The sequence below is a fragment of the Plecotus auritus genome (assembly GCF_963455305.1).
Source record: "Plecotus auritus genome assembly, chromosome: 9".
Taxonomy (NCBI): domain Eukaryota; kingdom Metazoa; phylum Chordata; class Mammalia; order Chiroptera; family Vespertilionidae; genus Plecotus; species Plecotus auritus.
Window position 1 is genome coordinate 121,452,851 of NC_137783.1, and position 19,834 is coordinate 121,472,684.

Genomic DNA, 19,834 nt, shown 5'->3' on the forward strand with positions numbered 1-19,834 from the left:
GGCTCAGAGAGGACACGCCGTCTCCGTCCTGCGGCTGCGCGCTGTCGGCAGTCCAACTTTCTCTTCTCTCGTTCATGGTTGGTTTAGGCCGCAAAAAGGACTCGAAACACGTATTTATTGTTTTCCCTACGTGCCTGAATTAAGCGCTGTGGTCATTTAAACGCTATTTAGGATTTGTTTCTTATTCCAGGAATTAAAACAGCCAAGGGGAGGAAGTTTGGAGAGAGGGGAAACACATTTTACACAGGGCTGTGTGGTCCAGTGGAAAAGAGCACAAGATTGGGAGCTGGAAACGCTTTTCTAGTTCACCCACTAATAAACTGGGAAAATAAAGAAATATTATTCGGGTCAGTAACTTAAGTTCTTCCAATAAGGAACACTATATTATGTGAAGATCCATGTCAGTTCTTAACATCTGCAGTCATCTGAATCTTTGTCTCTGCATTTAGGCTGGAGTTGCTCGACATCAGAATCGCACTTGTGATTTCTGGTTGTTGTTTTTTAAGTTATGGTCCCTTTCATGATCTTTTCTGAACACCCAGTAAATTATAAATTTTTGAATGCATAAAGGGATTGACAGCCATTGTTTTAAAGGCTTTTACCTATCTCCAAAGACCTAATTTATACAGCTGTAGCAAGCCATAGCACCTTCGGTTTTGCGCATTTGAGGTGCCGTACCCCTACCCTGCTCAAAAAGGGTTTTCTGGCCAATTATTAAGTTTTAAAAAATTAAGCCGTAAGCAATATATGGTGAATACAAAGAGGTCTGACAAAACCTGCCCTTATTGACAGGTAACCTCAGTTTGGAAGTTAGGACACAGAGTGCTTCATCTATCTAGAACGCAGCTATTTTGATATTTCCTCTATTTGGAACCATCAAGCAAAAAATGTTATCGAGCACCCAAAATATATCACAAAAACCTCACTTAAGGTCTGCACTTAAAATTGTCATAGTATTTTCTGAGTGCTCCTCAAACCCTGTGCATTAATTTTTGATTATTTTTTAAAAATATTTTTTATTGATTTCAGAGACGAAGGTAGAGAGAGAGATAGAAACATCAATGATGAGAATCACTGATTGGCTGCCTCCTGCACTCCCCACACTGGAGATGGAGCCCACAACCCCAGCAAGTGCCCTTGACCCGAACTGAACCCAGGACCATTCAGTCCGCAGGCTGATGCTCTATCCACGGAGCCAAACTGGCTAGGGCTGCATTAATTTTTTAAAAACTGTTTTGAGATCTCTGTAGAGTGACATACAGAAATCCCATGTACTTTCCACCTGGTTTCTTCCAGTGATATAACACCTTGTCTAATAATAGTAAAATAGCAAATCCTGGAAATTGACATCCATACATGTCACTAGTTTTGTTGTTGTTAATCCTCACCTGAGGGTATTTTTTTCCATGGATTTTTAGAGAGTGGAAGAAAGGGAAGGGGAGAAAAACACCACATTGATTGCCTCCAGCACATGTCCTGGTCTAACCCTTTCGTTGCATAAGCCCACACTTCAACCACTGGGCCACACTGGCTAGGGCATGTTTCACCGGTTTTACATGCACTCATTTGTGTATTTAGTTACTATGTTTAGATTCATGTGATCACCACATCAAGATAAGGTACAATTCCATTTCAAGGATCATTCCTATCCTTTTATAATCACAGCCACTTCCCTGCATAACCCCTGGCAACTACTAACCTGTTCTCCATTCTATAATTTTGTCATATCAAGGATGTAATATTAACCATACCTACTTCAGTTGCCCTGGAGACTCCATTGTATTACAGAATAAAATTTGAGGCTTACCATGACCAAGTTAAGTAAACTACTAAATATGAAAAAAGGCCCAAAATATGATGTTCTAGAAAACCTCATTTAAGGTCTGCACATAAAATTGTCATAGGCAGTGTTTATATTGTTGTATATATTTAACTACCGGTTGTTGAGCAGAACTTTACACACCCTAATTCTTCCTGATTTATTTTTTAAAAATATGCTTGTATTGAATTTTAGAGAAAGAGGGAGATATAGATAGGACAGGTTTTGTTCTTTACCTTTCTAGTTATAACCTTAAGTATTTTGGGTGTCTAAAAATTAGTTTATTCATTAATTTTTATACCATTCTACTATGTAAGTATGAACACACACACACACACACAGAGCTTTTGTATTTTAGGGTATCAGTTTAAATGCCATAAAACAGGGTTTCTTTTTCCTTCTCTAAAAAAAGACCTCAATAGAAACCTAATAAGTGAACTAAAATCAGTATTCCATTACTACTTATTAAGAGTGGGAATACACAAGTAAAATATTGTCTCCTTTCAAACTGAAAACTATCGATGAGAGAGGAACATCATTGATCAGAATCAAGCTAAAAACTCCAGCGTGTGCCCTTTATCGAACCAGTGACCTCTTGGTTCCTGGGTCAACAACGCTCAACCCAGCCAGGCTCTTCCTTACTTGTTGTAACATGCATTTTTGTCTGGGGACTTATTTTTACTCTAGCATGTAATTACATCATTTTGAATGCTTTTTAAATTATAAATTATTTGAGCAAGGACCTTGTCATATATCAAGAATCATAAAAATTTACATGTCTAGGAAATTAAGGCCTAGAAAAAAGGGAATTATCCCAAATTGCAAAATGGCCAAACACTGCAAAAGCTGGGACTAGAGCCTGAATTCTGCCACCAGTTTTATTGACTCTTATTTTTAACCATACCAGTTCTTCAAAGATGCACATATAGATGCTTAATAAATTCCATGTGAATTGAATATTATCTGTATATCAAAGTGACAGTTTCTATGTAAAGACATTAGGAATTATTTATAATTAACAGAGCAAATGGAATAACTGAGTATAACAATTAGACAAAACATGAAAAGGCATCACAATGAACTCTGCACAATGGGGTTGAATATTATTAGAATGAGGAAAATTTTAAGTTCTAAAGTCAGTGTATAAGACTAAAATTATATATTGAAAAAAGTTACTAAAATTGACCCTAAAGCACAATACAGATCAGTTTTTTTTCAACTGAATGCCAACCAAGTAATTGGTTTACATTTAGAGAACAGTGTACAAAAATGATGCACACACAATCTTTAAACAATATAATCACTTAACAAAGGCTCATGCCAGGAAAGGCACAGGAGAGGAGAGCTGAGGGAAGAGCAAATTATGAAATTTCCCACTTACTCTCCCACCACCAGATTATACACCCATTGAATCTGAAGGCATGTGGGAGGACTCCATCTCATTCAGCATTATTTTGTTTGTGGAAGTCACATGTGCTTGATACAATATCATTGTTGTTTAAATGGTCACCACATTGTACTTGTAGCCTCGTCCCAAGTTCAAATGACAGATTCCTGAGGCTACTCCAGAATGAACACCAACATCTCATAACATTCCGATATTTAGTCAGAGGTCTTTCTCTCAACAAGGTTGCCAGTTTCTCTTAATCACTCTGCCCTCAAGAATTCACAGAAAGATTTAAACCTACTAACACTTTTAAGTCTTGGGCAGCCCTGGCCAGTTTGGCTTAGTGCAGTGGTTGGCAAACTGCGGCTCGCGAGCCACATGCGGCTCTTTGGCCCCTTGAGTGTGGCTCTTCCACAAAATACCACGGCCTGGGCGAGTCTAATTTTGAAGAAGTGGCGTTAAAAGAAGTTTAAGTTTAAAAAATTTGGCTCTCAAAAGAAATTTCAATCGTTGTACTATTGATATTTGGCTCTGTTGACTAATGAGTTTGCCAACCACTGGCTTAGTGGATAGAGCCTCAGCCTGCAGACTAAAGGGTCCCAGTTTCGATTCTAGTCAAGAGCACATGCCTGGGTTGCAGGCTTGATCCCCAATAGGGGGTGGGCAGGAGGCAACCTATCAATGATTCTTTCTCATCCTATATAATAACCTATATAATAAAAGCCTAATATACAAATTGTTTGACCAGGAGTTTGGCCGCTTGCTATGATGTGTGCTGACCACCAGGGGGCAGCGCAGAACATGGCGGGCTCAGCAATGTGGCTTTGGCAGCGGGCAGCAGTGGAGGCGCTGCCGGCCCCAATAGGCCCTGATGAGAGTGGGACCGCAGCAGGATGGAAAGTAGGTGAGCAGGCAGCACCAGGCCAAGGCGGGTGTGTGTGAGCGGGGGACCGATCACCTCACAGATGGTGACCAACGGCAGCAGCGGGGGGGCAGAGCCGCCACCCAGCTCCTCATGGGCGCCCAGCACCTGAGCAAAAGGGCTTCCCCAGCACGCAAGCCCTGGCGTCCTGGGGGAGGGTAGCAGGGGGAGTGAGGGAACTAAGGGAGCTGGGTGGGGGTCTGAGGGAGCTGGGTGGGGGGCTGCAATCTTTCACTGGCTACCTGGAGGTGGGGTGACAGGGATGGAGGTGCGGTGAGAATGTGGAGTATCCGCCGAGCTCGCTCTCACTCCTCCTGCTACCCTCCCCCAGGATGCCAGGGCTTGCGTGCTGGGGAAGCCCCTGCACTCAGGTGCTGGGTGCCCACGAGGAGCCTGCCCCGCACCTGCGTGGCCTCTTCCGGGTGAGCCAGGCTGCAGCCGCCGGGATTGGTCAGGCTCCCCGTGGGTTCACACAGGAACTGGTCTGCAAGGCCATCCAAGAGAGTACGATGCCCATCCGGCTTCTGTGTAGCACCACTGGGCAGCCCAAAGGCCCATGTTGCACCCCGGCCTGCAGTGTCCAGCCACGCTCACCGCATTTGTGTGTGGGGACTTGGGTGCTGTGACTCAGGTGGAGGGGGATGTGCAGGGCCTGGGGTCCCAGGTGCTGCTCAGGGCCCAGAGGTCAACTGGCACATGCTCTTCCATGCCAGATGCTCGAGCTTCGATCACCGGCCAGGCTTAGGGGCCACACCTGTGCACGAATTTCATGCACCAGGCCTCTAGTCATTGATGTTTCTCTCTCTTTCTCTCTGAAATCAATAAAAATATAAAAAAACAAAGAAAAAAGTTTTGGGCAACCTAGAACAAAATTATTATAATTTTTTTAATATACAAGATATTTTCAGATAAAATCTCTGATTTAACCTTCAAAATAATTATCCAAAGTATTTTCTTTTTTTTTTAATCTTCACCTGAGGATATTTTTTCCATTGATTTTTAGAGAGAGCAGAAGGGAGGGCAGAGGGGGAGGAGAAAGACAGAGAGAGAAACATCGATGTGAGAGAGATACATCAATTGGTTGCTTCTTAGCTGGGAATCGAACTGCAACCAAGGTATGCATCCTAGACCAGGAATGGAACCTGTGACCCTTTGGTCTGTGGGCCATCGTTCTAACCACCGAGAAAAAACTGCTCAGGACCAAAGTATTTTCTTAATTAGGGCTAAATAACTTGTCCAAAGCCAATAGCAGCTAATTAGTAAAATTCGGTCTATGAATCTTAAGATAAAAATTGTTTTGCAGTACTGTATCTTGCTACATAGCTCACAGGATAATGGAAGGCAGACTAAAGATTATGCCAGAATGTGGCTGGGGAGGGATAAGGAGAAATGAAGGTTTCAGATTAAAATTTCCCTTTTGTTACTTTTGCAAAAAATTCCCTACATGAGACCAGAGCTATCACTACTGCCATCTGTTGGTTGGAAAAAACCCCACACCATTTACCTGTGAATATTCTAAACCAAATCTCCATGAATTCTCATGCAGCCAGTCCATACACTGGGAAATTGGTTTAAGGCTGTGATGCAGTGGTTCTCAACCTTTCTAATGCCGCGACCCTTTCATACAGTTCCTCATGTTGTGGTGACCCCCCAACCATAAAATTATTTTTGTTGCTACTTCATAACTGTAATTTTGCTACTGTTAATGAATCGTAATGTAAATATATGTGTTTTCCGATGGTCTTAGGCTCTACAGCAGCGGTTCTCAACCTGTGGGTCGGGACCCACAGGTTGAGAACCGCTAGCAGGGTCGCCTAAGACCATCGGAAAACACAGATATTTACATTACGATTCATAAGAGTAGCAAAATTACAGTTATGAAGTAGCAACAAAAATAATTTTATGGTTGGGGGTCACCACAACATGAGGAACTGTATGAAAGGGTCGCGGCATTAGAAAGGTTGAGAACCACTGCTGTGATGGATAAATAGGTAATATTTTCCCCCACCACTAAAAATAAGGCAATTTATTTTACAAACATGGCAAATGACTAGATGTAATCTCAGACTACTATTTATATAGTTCAAACTATTTAAAAAACAAACAAAAAACCAATGTACCAGCAGATGAAACAATTTTATTTCACAGTTGTATTTAAAACCAGAAAGACACTATGTTCTTCATATAAAAACATTAGTAAAGGCAACTGTACTTTCTAGAAAATGATTATATAGACCCTTTCCAAAAAGAAAAAAAAAATGCATTCCATTATATGGTTTCAGTGAAACTGCTTGCAATTCCAAACCTCACATCTGGACTGATTCCTAAAACATACCATTCCACCACTGCACCTTTTGGTTCCAAGTATAGATTACTGTCATCAGTACATGTTCCTGCATTCTTACACATTTGCTAATACAAATATGGACTGGGGGATTATCATTTAATGCTCCATTGGTTCATCAGCCTTTTCTGCAGGTTCATCAGCAGGTTGAGCAGGCTTAAGAGAGAAAGAAAAAAGAAAATATGCAATATCACATTATAAAGAAATCTATGAGAAAAAGAGGTTAGGTATATTTTCAATACTCAGTTTTAGTTCATTGTCCTGCTGAAATTTCTAGACAAAGGTTATTGTTTTTTAAATATAGTGTTACAGTTCTGAAAACCTAAGCATCATTGAACAATTCTAGCATTTTATCATACTTTATCTTGCTCAAGAATAAAAAGCCTTCCAACAGCAGTTTCAATAATGCAAATCTTGCTTCTCCAAATACCAACAATACCCTTTTCAAATTGAAAAGAAACTAATGCTGTAGAAGAAATTTCTGAACAGGACACTTTATTTTCAATAGCAAATAAGCATATATAAATAGCAAATGTGCATTCTAAATATCCAATATAAAAGACCAACATTTAATATGAGATTCACCAACATGTCTTGATCCTTTTTCAGTATTTGTGAAGAACTAACTTAGTTTCCAAAGCTGGCCCCCGTTAATTTTCTCTGTTCCCACTACTATAGACTCCTGGCTGGCCCTATGACTTGCTTTAGTCAACAAGATGTGCTGAAGTGATGCTGTGCCAGTCCTGGGCCTCAGCCTTAAGGATGCCTAGCAGCTTTCACTTTTAAGCTTTTGAATTTTTGTAAACTCTGAGCTGTCACCCTGCTGAAGAGACCCTTGGGAAAGAAAGGCCCCAAGACTACATGGGCAGAGGCCCAGCTATTCCAGCAGAGGGCCAAGCCTTCTAATTGTCTCTGTAAGATACCTAGAAAGTATAAGTAAAGACATGTGAGTAAAACCATCTTGGACTGACTGCAATGTTTTAGAGACCCAAGTGAGACCAGCAAAAGAACCATCTAGCTGAGTCCCAGTCAACCCACAGAATTGTGAGAAATATAAAATATATAACTAATCAACCCTTTTTGTGTTTATGGAGACCACTTCCCCCTCAGTATTTTACTTTACTCAGCTTAGTTTTCCTATTGCCATTTGAATTATGAGCTTATCTCAATAACTAAAGACAAAAATGGTAGATTTACACAGTTATAGAAGGTACCGTTTACTATAGAACTAAAGCCTCTTGTGTCATGATTAGTTATATACCTGTGCCTTTCTCTGTGGTCTTTCTTCAAGGCCTTCCAGGAATGGAGACACATCATCATCATCATAAATTGTAAACTCCAAGTCTTTACCAACAATTCCAATGGAAACATTCTGAGAAGGGGAAAAGGTAAAAATTTAAAAATCGAGAGAATTTAGGTTGAAAATGCTTATGATAAAACTAGAGGCCTGATGCACGAAGATTCATGCAAGAATGGGCCTTCCTTTCCCTGGCTGCGGGCACCGCCTTCACTCCGGCCTGGAGCCGCCTTTCCACCTTCCCACGCTGCCCAGAGCGGCAGGGGTGGTGTGGAACACCTGTGTCGTCACCATGGCGACGATGCAAGCATCCCGCCCCCTCACATCTGTGTATGCAAATTAACCCACCATCTTTGTTGGGTTAATTTGCATACTCATTCCTGATTGGCTGGTGGGCATTGCGAAGGTACGGTCAATTAGCATGTTACTCTTTCATTAGGTAGATGTGGAGGGGGGAAGCAGAATAAAAATTTATATAGCACTTGCATAAAACTTAACTAGTAAGCCCTTGTAATTTGCAATTTAAATACTCACTTTTGATAATCATGAATAACCCCAAAGGTCTATGTCATCTAGAAAATTTGCACATTGGCTCATAATAGAAATGTGCTGCAGAGAAGTGTGAGGAAGCAAACCACTTAGCTAGGAAGCAAGCCTAACTCCTAAGAAATAATCAAATTTATCTCTCATGTAAGTTAAGACATGATGGTTCTTACCAAGGAAACAGTAAGTTTTGGGATCTAAAGAGCTGAATATAGTGGGGGCTTGCAACTATTTTCTACATGGAAAAATTAAAGAGCAATGCTTAAAATGTTCAGTGAATGCTAACCACTGCAAAATAGCTCCTGTAAATTAAAATTTTAGTGAAAATTGTAGGCATACAGATATAAAGGCCATTTTCTATGATTCAGTAAAAATATAAAATCAGGAAGCCAGATACCTGAGCTAACATTTCCAAACTATAAATGTCCACAGTCTATACCCAACTTTTAAAAGATAGTTTATCTTGGAGTGATGGCATTATAGACATTTTAAACAAACTTTTAAAATTTAATGTACTTCCCTACTTTTTTTTATTTTTAGATTTTTAGAGGGAGGCAGGGGGAGGAGGGGAAAAGAGAGAGAGAAAAAAAAGAGAGAGAGAGAAACATCAATGTGAGAGAGATACACTGATAGGCCCGCCTCTCGCATGCATGCTGACCAGGATTGAACCTGCAACCCGGGTATGTGCCCTGAACAGGAATCAAACCTGGGACCTTCCAGTGCATGGGATGATGCTCCAACCGAGCCACACTGGCCAGGGCTCCTAATTTTTTTTTAAAAAGAGTATTATTTTTATAACAGGAAAATTTATTTTAGAAAAGATTATGCAGGCTATAAAGTTTTCACATACATACTAAATAATTATCTAACCACTGTAACAAAATGGATTTATAATATTCTGATTGATCTCACTTTATTAACTTCAAGGAGGCCTTTAATGTTTCCTGCATTGTGCTGTACAGGTCCCTAGATCATCCAACCTCCCATCCTCTTGGATAACTCTACCATTCCCCATTCTCCTTACAGATGAAAACCTTGCTATTTCACTAAGAAAATAAAAGCAAATTAAGAAGAGAACATTCACAAGCTCCCACAGAATCCACTCTTTCCTGTATCTGTGTCCCTACATTCTCTCCCTTCCTGTTACTGTGAATGAATCATCCAATTTCTTCTCTAAGACCTACCTTTCCCTATGTACTTTCAAAGAAATTGGTCTAGCAGTTTTTCTCACATTTCCCATACATATATGGTTCCCTTTATACTGAATTATTCTCATGCAGCAGACATGCTATAATTTCTCCCATCTTAAAAAACCAAAATAGCCTGGCCAGTATGGCTCATTTGGTTGAGCATCATCCCATGCACCAAGAGGTTGCTGGTTCAATTCCAGGTCAGGGCACATGCCCGGGGTTGTGGGCTTGATCCCCAGTAGGGGGTGTGCATGAGGTAGCCAATCCATGTTTCTCTTTCATCGATGTTTCTATCTCTCCCTCTCTTAAAAAAAAAAAAAAATCAATAAAAACATATTTAAAAAATACAAAATAACCAAACTCCTTTTTCTCTCTTTTAGCCACCATCCCATTTCTCAACTTTCAAAGAGCTATCCATCAATTCATCTTCTCCCATTCTCTCCTGATTCCATTCCTGTCAGGCTTTTGCGCGCCCCCCCCCCCCCCCTCATTCCATTAAGATTGTCTACTCAAGTCCCCAGAGACATAACTGCTAATCTAATGATTAATTCTCAATCCACATCTTCCTTGATTAGCAAATTTTCATTTCCTCCTCCTTGAATAGTTTCTTCATTTGCTTTTAAGGATGCCTCTTTTTCCAAGTTTTCCTCCTACCTCCCTGGCCATCTTTTTCAGACCTTTTTGCTAATACCTACTCACTTCTCAATCTCTAAAGGTTAGAGTGCCCTTGGCCCAGTCTTCAAACCTCTTGTCTAACTATTCAATTCCTTTAGCAATCTCATCCAGTCCAGTCTCTAAAAGCCATCTATAATAATAAGCATAATATGTTAATTAGACCGGACATCCTTCCAGACGACCTTCTGGATGAAGCCGGGGCTGAGAAGGAAGCCAGGATCCTGGGTGCCTGCCGGTGGCCGGAGTGAAGCCTGGGTCTGGGTGCTGGAGGGTAACCAGTGCCGGCCGGGGAAGGAAGGCCTTCTCTTGCATCGGGCCTCTAGTTTCTACATAAAGACTCTAAGATTTGTAATTCTAGGCTAAACCATTCTCCACCAAAATCCCGGGGGTGCTCATCTGATAACTGCTTACTCTGTATAGCCAAATGGGCAAACAATAGGCATTTCAAATTTTATATGTCCTTAACTAACTTCCTGATTTCCCTCCACAACTTCTACCCCAAAACCTATTTCTTCCCTTTTTTTATCCATCTCAGTAAATCATAAATATCTTTTTGTTTTAACCAGGCCCCAAACTTTTAAGACACCCCCCCATCTCACCCTCACAACCAAATTGTTAGCAAACTTTTTAGCTCTAATTTTGAAACATACCCAAAATTGAACCCCTTCTCATCATCGCAAACTCTATGACTCTGCCTAATCTGCAACAGTCTCTCACCTGAATTACGGTAACAGTCTTAAAACTATTCCCACCCATGCTCCCACTAGAATCTGTCCTCAAAATAGCAGCCAGTCTTTTAAAACATAAATCAAATCATGGTATTCCTCTGCTCAAACTCTAACAGCCCACTCATAGTAAAATCCAAAGTACTTATCATAGGACATACTCAATCCATTACCTCTCTAACTTCCTTTCTTTACTTCTTCTTGATCACTAACTCCCAACACTACTAGCCTCCTTGTCTTGAATACTAAAAACATTCTGGACCCAAGGCCCTTGCACTTGCATTCCCTGGAATAATCTTGCTCTAGTCATCTGTATGGCTCACTCACTCCCTTCCTTTAGATCTTTTCCTTAAGTTCCACTTTCTTTTTAACTATATTTTTATTGATTTCAGAGAGGAAGAGAGAGGGAGAGAAACATCAATGATGAGAGAGAATCACTGATCGGCTACCTCCTGCAAACCCCACCCTGGGGATTGAGCCCACAACCCAGGCATGTGCCCTGACCAGAAATTGAACTGTGACCTCCTGGTTCATAGGTTGACATTCAACCACTGAGCAACTCCAGCTGGGCTCTTTCTTTCTTTTTAAATTGATTTTTAGAGATAGAGATTTGTTGTTCCACTTTGGTTGATTCTTATAAGTGCCCTGAGTAGGGCACATTCCACTTTCTGAGTGAGGTCATCCTCAACACCTATTTTAAATTATACCCACCATACCCCCTTTCCTACATCCAATTGGTTATTCTTTCTCCTCTTACCCGGTTTCATTGTTTCTACAGTGTTACCATCTATATACTACATAACTTACTTATGGGTACACTGTCTATCTCCTGCCACTTGGATATAGGTATCATAAAAGTCAAGATGTTTATTATTCTATATAATAAAAGGGTAATATGCAAACTGACCCTAATGGCGGAAAGACCAGAACGACCGCTCGACCAGTCACTATGAAGCGCACTGATCAGCTCTGGTCCCTTTCCTCACCCAATGCCGAACAGGGAACCAGGGGTGGGTGGCGGGTGACATGGGCGGTGCCAGGCCAAGGCCCCTGCCCTGCCGTTCTCCCCAAACACAGAGGGCAACCCACGGCTGGGGTGGGAGCGGCCAACTTCTCAGTCCTTCCCCCCAGCCAGCAGGCTCCGATCACCAGATGGCAAACAGGGAACTGGCGGTGGGTGGTGGCAGGGCCAGCTGCCGGCAACCGGAGAAGATGGCCCTGATCGCAGACCAGGTCTAGGGACTGTATCCGCGCCCAAATTTCGTGCACTGGACCTCTAGTGTTTACTATATTTTCAATGTTTAGTGCCGCATGTGGGATGTGCTTAATACATATATTTGTCAACTAAATTAATAATATAAAGATACTCCTATCTGCTGAAAGAATAAAGAACATTCTACATCAGACCTATTGGCTTTATACAAAAAAAAAAAAAGTTCAAAATCAGATCACTAAATGAACAGCGTAAAAAAAGAATGAGCCAAGACTACCATCTCCCAAATTAAAGAACTGTAAGCATACACTCCTCTATTACTTAAATTTATGCAATTAATGATTAAACTGTAATGTTAATATCTACAATTGGAAAACATGGCATTTACCTTTGTAGTTAGGTCTTGTTCTGCAGGAAGTGTCTCTCTTAAAGCACGCAGACCATGCTTAACCAGTTCATTCAAATTGCCTATATATAATAAATTAACAATTATTTCTTAATTCCATCTTCATGCTAGCCTTCTTTTATTAGTTGGATCTATACATTGAAATCATGGTTTTAGTCACATTAAGTATATCACAATAAAAACAGCCAAAAGTTTAATGTTTAGCCCTATAATCTTCTAGTAATGAAAACATTGCTGATTATTGTTTTATTTAATGAGGACACATAGTTTGTTACTGAATTTGACTTTTCCTTATGCTAAGTTAAATCAAAATCCTGATCCACAAATGTAAAGCTCAAAGGCTTGTAGCAAAACTAGACAGAGACATCACAAGAGAATTAAAACTATAGGTCAATTTGACTTATGAATATAGACACAAAACAACTCAACAAAACACAGCAAACTGAATCTAGAAACATTCATATGTTTATATAAGCACTTATACATATAATTTATATTATACACTATGACCAAGAGGGATTTCTCCCAGAAATGCAAAGATGGTTTAACATTCTAAGTCAATTAATACAATATACCACAATAGAATAAAAGGGGAAAAACCCACATGATCACCTCAATAAATGATTTTAAAAGCATGTGTTAAAATTCAAGACCTTTGCATAAACAAAGCACTTGAAAACCTGCCCTTTCATCTCACATTTTTTAAAATATATTTTTATTGATTTCAGAGAGGAAGGGAGAGGGAGAGAGAGAGATAGAAACATCAATGAGAGAGAATCATTGACCAGTTGTCTCCTGCATGGGGATCGAGCCCGCAATCCAGGCACATGCCCCTGTGAGTGGAATCGAACCCAGGACCCTTCAGTCCGCAGTCAACACTCTATCCACTGAGCCAAACCAGCTAGGGCCATCTCACATCTTTTACCCTCTTTCCTTCAGCTATACTGAGTTTTTACTTGTTTATGCAGAAATGTGTGTGTGGCTAAAAGTAAGAACAGAGCCATAGAAAGGTAACAGTTGCAAACAGTGTTTCTCAACTATTTGGGGCATACTTCAGAACAACTGAATCAAGAGTCTTCAAGGTTGGGGACACATATTTGTATCTGAAAAAGTCCTATTAGTGAATGTAACTACTGTGGTAGTTAGAAGGGCTAACAACTAGCATGTGTAACAGAAATGATAAACACTTCACAGGCTTAATTTTTTAAAAAATTCTTACTATAAGATTGGTAGTTTTCTTCATTTAGGATGCTGTGTTAATTCATTATATAAAGACTGGAGGGGGCAAATAAAAATCACTTACATTCCATAAACTCAGACATATGTCTCTCCAAGTAAGTACGAGCTGATTGAGAACGGGCTCCAATGGACATAGCTCTGCAGTCAAAATAGTTAGCTGACGGACAGGTTTGGAAAATATGAGGGCCCATATCCTACAAATAGGGGGGAAAAAAAACACCACATAATTCTTGATTTTTGACTGAGATAAAAATTAGAAAATTTCTAGTCAGTTTTTTAAAAATCATTAAAATGTAAAAAATACTCTGTGAACTTACATCATAACCAGCAATAAGCAGTCCAACACCATATGGTCTTCGGCCATATCTTTGTGTTGGTATCTGGGTCTCTTAAACTGGTTAAAGAGCCTGTTCTAACAAGAAATAAAATACTATCTTTCTTTTCAAATTAAACATTATTAACAAAGAACTTTGAATTTCTGCATAATCTACCATAGGAAGAAGAAAATAAAACAGAGCAATGTTTCTTTGGCCTACTATTAAAAAAATGTTCAACTATCCACCAAAAAATGTTCAACTATTCACAAAATATTTTTTTCTCATAAAGAGGATTTCATTTGTTTTGGATATAAGCAGTCAAGAATATTTTTAGGACATCCAGAACCAAAAAAAAAGTTTAAATCTCCTCTTGGTTAGTTTTACTGAAATTGAACTTATCTATGTCTGCAAAATATCAATTGCTTATAAGAAGGGCTAATGATAGAGCAAACCAATTCCATATTTTAGAACCCATTCTTCCATAGTAAAAGTTCCCATAATTCTCTAAATTTTAAACATTTTGTTATTGAAAAGTAACGAATCTTTTCCCACAATCTTACCTATGTTATACATTACAATATTTCTAATAACTAACATAAAGGATTAAGCATCAAAATTCTTTAAAGTTCATGTCCAAAATTCTAACATAAAAAGGATACTGCTTCCAATTAGAGCTACAAGACGAGACACAGGAAGAGGTCTGTCAAATACAAATCTGGAATCCAAACACTCCTGGCGCATAAAATTACTAAAAAAGAAACAAGAAAAATTAGTAATTTCAAATCACAGAGTTATACAAATCTAAATTAAGTAGTTAGATTTCATTTTGCTTTCTTCCAGACACTTACATGGATTACATTCAAATAAGTGAACCAGAAAGGCATGGAAGGATGTGTTTTTATACCAAACTCTGGGGGTAGGGGAGTACATGAAGTTTAAAAACAACAACAACAAAAAAAACCCCACACAACTAAAATATTCTTTTAGAAAACCTTTGTTTCAGGGCACTTTATAGAATAGAGAGAAGGCTGAGCGAGAGAAAAAGAACATTCTCTCTTCTCTTATCCTTCCCACTATCAAAAAGATTATCTTGAATTCTGTCTTTAGCCAGGAACAAGTTTACTGTTTTTTTCTTGAAAACTAAAATTTCCCAAACAGAGCAACTGCAAAAAATAGAATCCATACTAAGATACTGTTACTTGTTCCTGACTATTGAATCTCACCGCTAAACCTGACAAGATTCAAGCAAGTCTGACACTGGGGAAAAGGGAATTCACGCCTAACTAGTAAAGCCAAGAGGATAAACAACAGATATCTGCCTTTCTTTCTGCGTTGCTTTGTCCAATTTGTGTGCATGACACATCTGATGATTAAATGCTGAATGTAGGAACCAAGCTCTTTGCTCAATACTTTAAGTCCACTTCCCAAGGCTGTCTCAGACTGCATTGCCCCAATATTGCATGTACTAATCACACGTGACTACTGAGCACTTAAAAAGTAGATGGTCTGAATGGAAATGTATCATAAGTACCAAATACACATAAAATTTCAAAGACTTAGTATAAAAAACAATGTAAAATATCTCAGTAGTTTTTATATTGATTACATGTTGACATGACATTTTAGACAGATTGGGTTAAATAAAATGTTTGACAGTGAAATATATTTTACATTTTCAAAAACTGCCAGAAATCAATAATGTTGTCACTATACTGCTGATTTAAAAGAACAGGAGTTTGCTGGATAACTTACAAATCTTAAACATTAACATTACTATTTCCCCTTAGTGATTATATTCTTTCTTCCCTATTTAAGTCACAGACTTAAACAGATTAGTTTTGGCTTATTACCTCCCATAATCCAATACACACACTCACATTTTACCTGAAGGTACTGTTAAGTGCTCTACATATTAGGCTACTTAAAAATAACCTTGAAAAAAAAATACTAAAAAAATTGAGAGTTTAAACAACTAGCCCAATCTCAGATACTAAGTGTATAGGTGGGAAGTAAACTCATTCTGTGTGATTTCAAAGCCCTAGCTCTTCATTTACATAATGCCTTTCAACTAGAAATAATCTTCATTTCCTTTGGACTCCCACAAACATCTACCTATTACTACCCACTTTCTACCTTTCATTATAGATATATTACTAGATTTGCATTTCCTAGTATACAAGACCTATATCTGATTCACCTGTGTATACTACGCAGTATCCAGAATTAAGTTTTTCAAAAAATAAATTCTGGTGTATTAAAGAAAGCAAGGGTAGTTCAGCTGTTTCTTAGAAATCAGACAAAAGTTGTCAAGCTCTTCTTAGACAAAACATCATCTCAAACAATATACACTGAGTTACTAAGTTTCACATTATTCAGGGATTTCTCAAATGTGCTAATATGCTTAATTCTATTTGTTACTATTATAGAAATCAAGAAATGGAATACTTAATAACTAAGCCCAAATCCACTAAGGTATTCACAATCTTAACTTATAAATACTCTGGCAGAGAACTCTCTAACATATCTTAACTGGTTCTTCTCTAGAAAAGAAATCAATGATAAACCAAAAGGGATGTTGCTTGTTTTTCATGATCATACTCACCATAGCAGTCTAGCATCAGCAGTAAGTCCCGCAATTGAAATACCAATATGGTTGTCAACATGGAGAATTTTTTTCTGATGAGCGGCAAGCTCTGACTGTGCTCTCTAAATACAGACATTATAAGACATACAAACAAGTTTAAAATTTTATTATCTATACAGTGTAACTTACACTTGATAGTTCTGTTTTCTAAACGAGGAAGATACACTTATTGCTTTACTTACTTACCTTCAATGCAACCAATACTGCATGGGTTTTTGATTTCAGACCAACTGTGGCTGAACCTTGTTTGACAGCTTCCATTGCATATTCAATTTGATGAATTCTGCCCTAAAGAAAAAAAATAACAAAGTATCTTAGAGTCATCTTACAAGACCCTTTTATAAATTTAAAATTAGAGTTCCCAAATCTAAGGTGAGCATAGTTAAATCTCAAATGATTACTTTTAAACCAGAAAACTTACTTTAATGATAAATTTAGGGCCCAGGAATGTCCAAAGTGATTCTACCCATTTTCTCACAGCCTACAATCTTATGAGTTTCTAAACATACTGCAGCCACCAAAAGCCACTTCACAGAAACTGTATAAAACATTTACCTGAGGGCTCCAAACAGTGACATCATTGTCATACTGGTTGCGAAACTGAAAGTAAAAGAAAATAGACCTGTTAATATAAGAACATTACAAATCCCAACTCTTAATTAGCTCAATTATTAAAAAAAAAAAAAAATGTTTTCCTGTCCAGCTGGTGTGGCTCAGTAGTTGAGCATTGACCTATGAACCAGAAGGTCACGGATGCCAGTCAGGCACATGCCCGGATTGCAGGCTCAATCCCCAGTGTGGGGGCATTAAGGAGGCAGCTGATCAATGATTCTGTCTCAACACTGATGTTTCTATCTCTCTCCCCCTTATCTCTGAAATCAATAAAAATATGTTTTTAAAAAAGTTTTCCCATCTGTTCCCATTCAACATTAATACAATGCTGTTAATACAATCTTATTGTAAGATTACTACTGTATGTATTTAGTTGCAAGCCAATTCTACATAAACCATGAGCTAGTGGGGGAGGGAGGAAACAGATTTAGATGGGACCTATTTTCCCAACTTCCAATCCTACCAAAGACCATAGCACTCCTTTTGGGTTCAGTCAATTACCTAAGTTCATGTGTGTCAACTTTCCCTCATATCTTTGCTTATGTTCTTCCCTTATACCAGGCTTTAATAAATAATTAAAAGCATTCCTTTTTTAAAATCTAGCTCAAATGTCTATCTCTTGAAGTTTCTCCATCTTTTCTTCCAACGTTCCCCCAACACATACTCCCACCAGTTCTTTACCTCACATCCTTTTTTCCTTATATTATGATTAGGAGCATGTCTATTTTATCTTTGAATGCTCACCATACTTAAAATAGTGCCTTGTAGGTATAGACATTCATATTGAATGAATAAACACAAAAATGTCCTCAGGAAGGTAGAAGTGGACACAAATAGCTACAGCGACAGAACCATTACTGCTTTAATGACGGCATTAAAAGAAGTCTACCAGAACAGTCCTTGAGAGATTAATCATGCGGGTGAACAGGTTGAATACTGGAAGCCCTGAGACCCATGTTGTAATCCTGATAACATCACATCTCCTCTCAGCCTTGGTTTACTCATCTATAAAACTAGGTGACTGGACAATGTGACTGAAAATGGCCTTTTCTCCTGGAGTTCTAGGGGAGAGGGAAATTAGATGGACACAGCAGGAAAATGCACGCGGTACCGGAACCCAAACCCTGGGTCAAGACCGCAATAGCCGTACCAGGAAGCCTCCAACTCAAATCCCTATTTTCTCCTCCCTTTCCCCCCACGCAGAGCACGAGGGACCACTCACTACTAAGTATCTACTACACTGAGAGAATTTGAAGGGCGAACTAGGCTAGTTCACGGAGTGTCTGAGGCCCGGCAGAAAGTGAAACAAACCCTGGATAAAGGCCGCCCCGACTCCCGACCGCCCCTCTCCCGGCCAGGCCGGAGATGCTGAATCACTGCCCGAACCCTCACGTTGTCTCTGGTTTCCCTGCCCCGTGGCCCCCTAAGGATTGACTGGAGACGCGGCTCGCCACCGGCCAGTTAGCGGACCTCTGCCCCAACCCTGCCTAGCCTTGGAATCCAACGCACCATGGTTCCGACGCGGCCCTGGCTGTCCGCTCCTCCTGCAAAGCTGCGGATCAAGGAGCGCTGCCGAAACTACCGCTCGGCGATCTACAGGGAAGTCTACGTCATTTTGACGGCAGAGGCGCAGGGCAGAGCATTCTATCCCAGAGATATCGATAGGCTTCCAACGCTTCCCCGCCCTCGGAGCTCTGACGTTCGGAGGTGGGCGGGGCCTTGGAGAAGGTGGCTCTGAGATTGGCGGGAAATCCCGGGCCAGAATGTCCGCGGTCCCGAAGAGCTGCTGGGCGGCCAGTACCCAAGTTACGCTTCTTACATCCTCGCGATTTACCTGTGTGTTGCAGATACACCCTCCAGTTTCTCACTGGCCCGGCCGGATGCCCCTGAGATCGCTCGAGAAGACCGCTGCGACTCCGGTGATCGAGTGTGCAGCTCAACCTCTGGTTTACTATCCACAGAGATTTGGTGTGTTGTGTGACTGGGAGAAGAACGAGACTACCACGAGAAAGGCCACAAAATAATGGCCCGTCTTCTGGGTCAACCATAATACTCTGACTGGAGTATGTTGTCTATGTACATGCTTTTCTTTCCACTTTGGAATCCAAAAGGAGAACTCATCTGTCAAGGCCTGTTGTCATTGGTCATCGTCATTATTATTGGTTTCCTCCCACCAGACTGAACTTTTTGAGGGCAATAATGTCTTTCTGTGCGTCCCCCTTACCTCCCTCAAACCAAGCCTGGTCCCTGATCGATTAGGTCACTGAGGAAAAAAATGGACACTTTCTTCAGAAATATGTATTTTCTCTTTTGAAAGCATTAGTAAGTCCCTAAGATTAAATAGTTGAGGACACTGCAAATAGTTGCCAACCTAACATCTACCGACTGCCAACGATGACTTATTTTCTTTATAATGAAGAAAGGATGAGTACCTAGACTCAGGTAAGAGTTGAAAGGATCCTTAAGGAGGTCTGGCTGGTATGGCTCAGTGGTTGAGTATC

The 19,834-nt window shown here is 39.9% G+C and overlaps 1 protein-coding gene across 1 annotated transcript; it reads right to left on the reverse strand.

Moving 5' to 3' along the window:
* Window positions 1-6,245: 6,245 nt before the first annotated feature.
* On the reverse strand, window positions 6,246-19,003 carry PSMA1 (proteasome 20S subunit alpha 1). Its single transcript, XM_080687619.1, has 10 exons — window positions 18,843-19,003; window positions 17,277-17,321; window positions 16,908-17,009; window positions 16,680-16,783; window positions 14,737-14,825; window positions 14,078-14,148; window positions 13,825-13,954; window positions 12,504-12,583; window positions 7,734-7,844; window positions 6,246-6,628 (listed from the first exon to the last, which is right to left on the reverse strand). The coding sequence occupies exons 1-10, from the start codon at window positions 18,843-18,845 to the stop codon at window positions 6,572-6,574; spliced, it is 792 nt and encodes a 263-aa protein (XP_080543745.1). The 5' UTR covers window positions 18,846-19,003; the 3' UTR covers window positions 6,246-6,571.
* Between the last annotated feature and the right edge of the window lie 831 nt (window positions 19,004-19,834).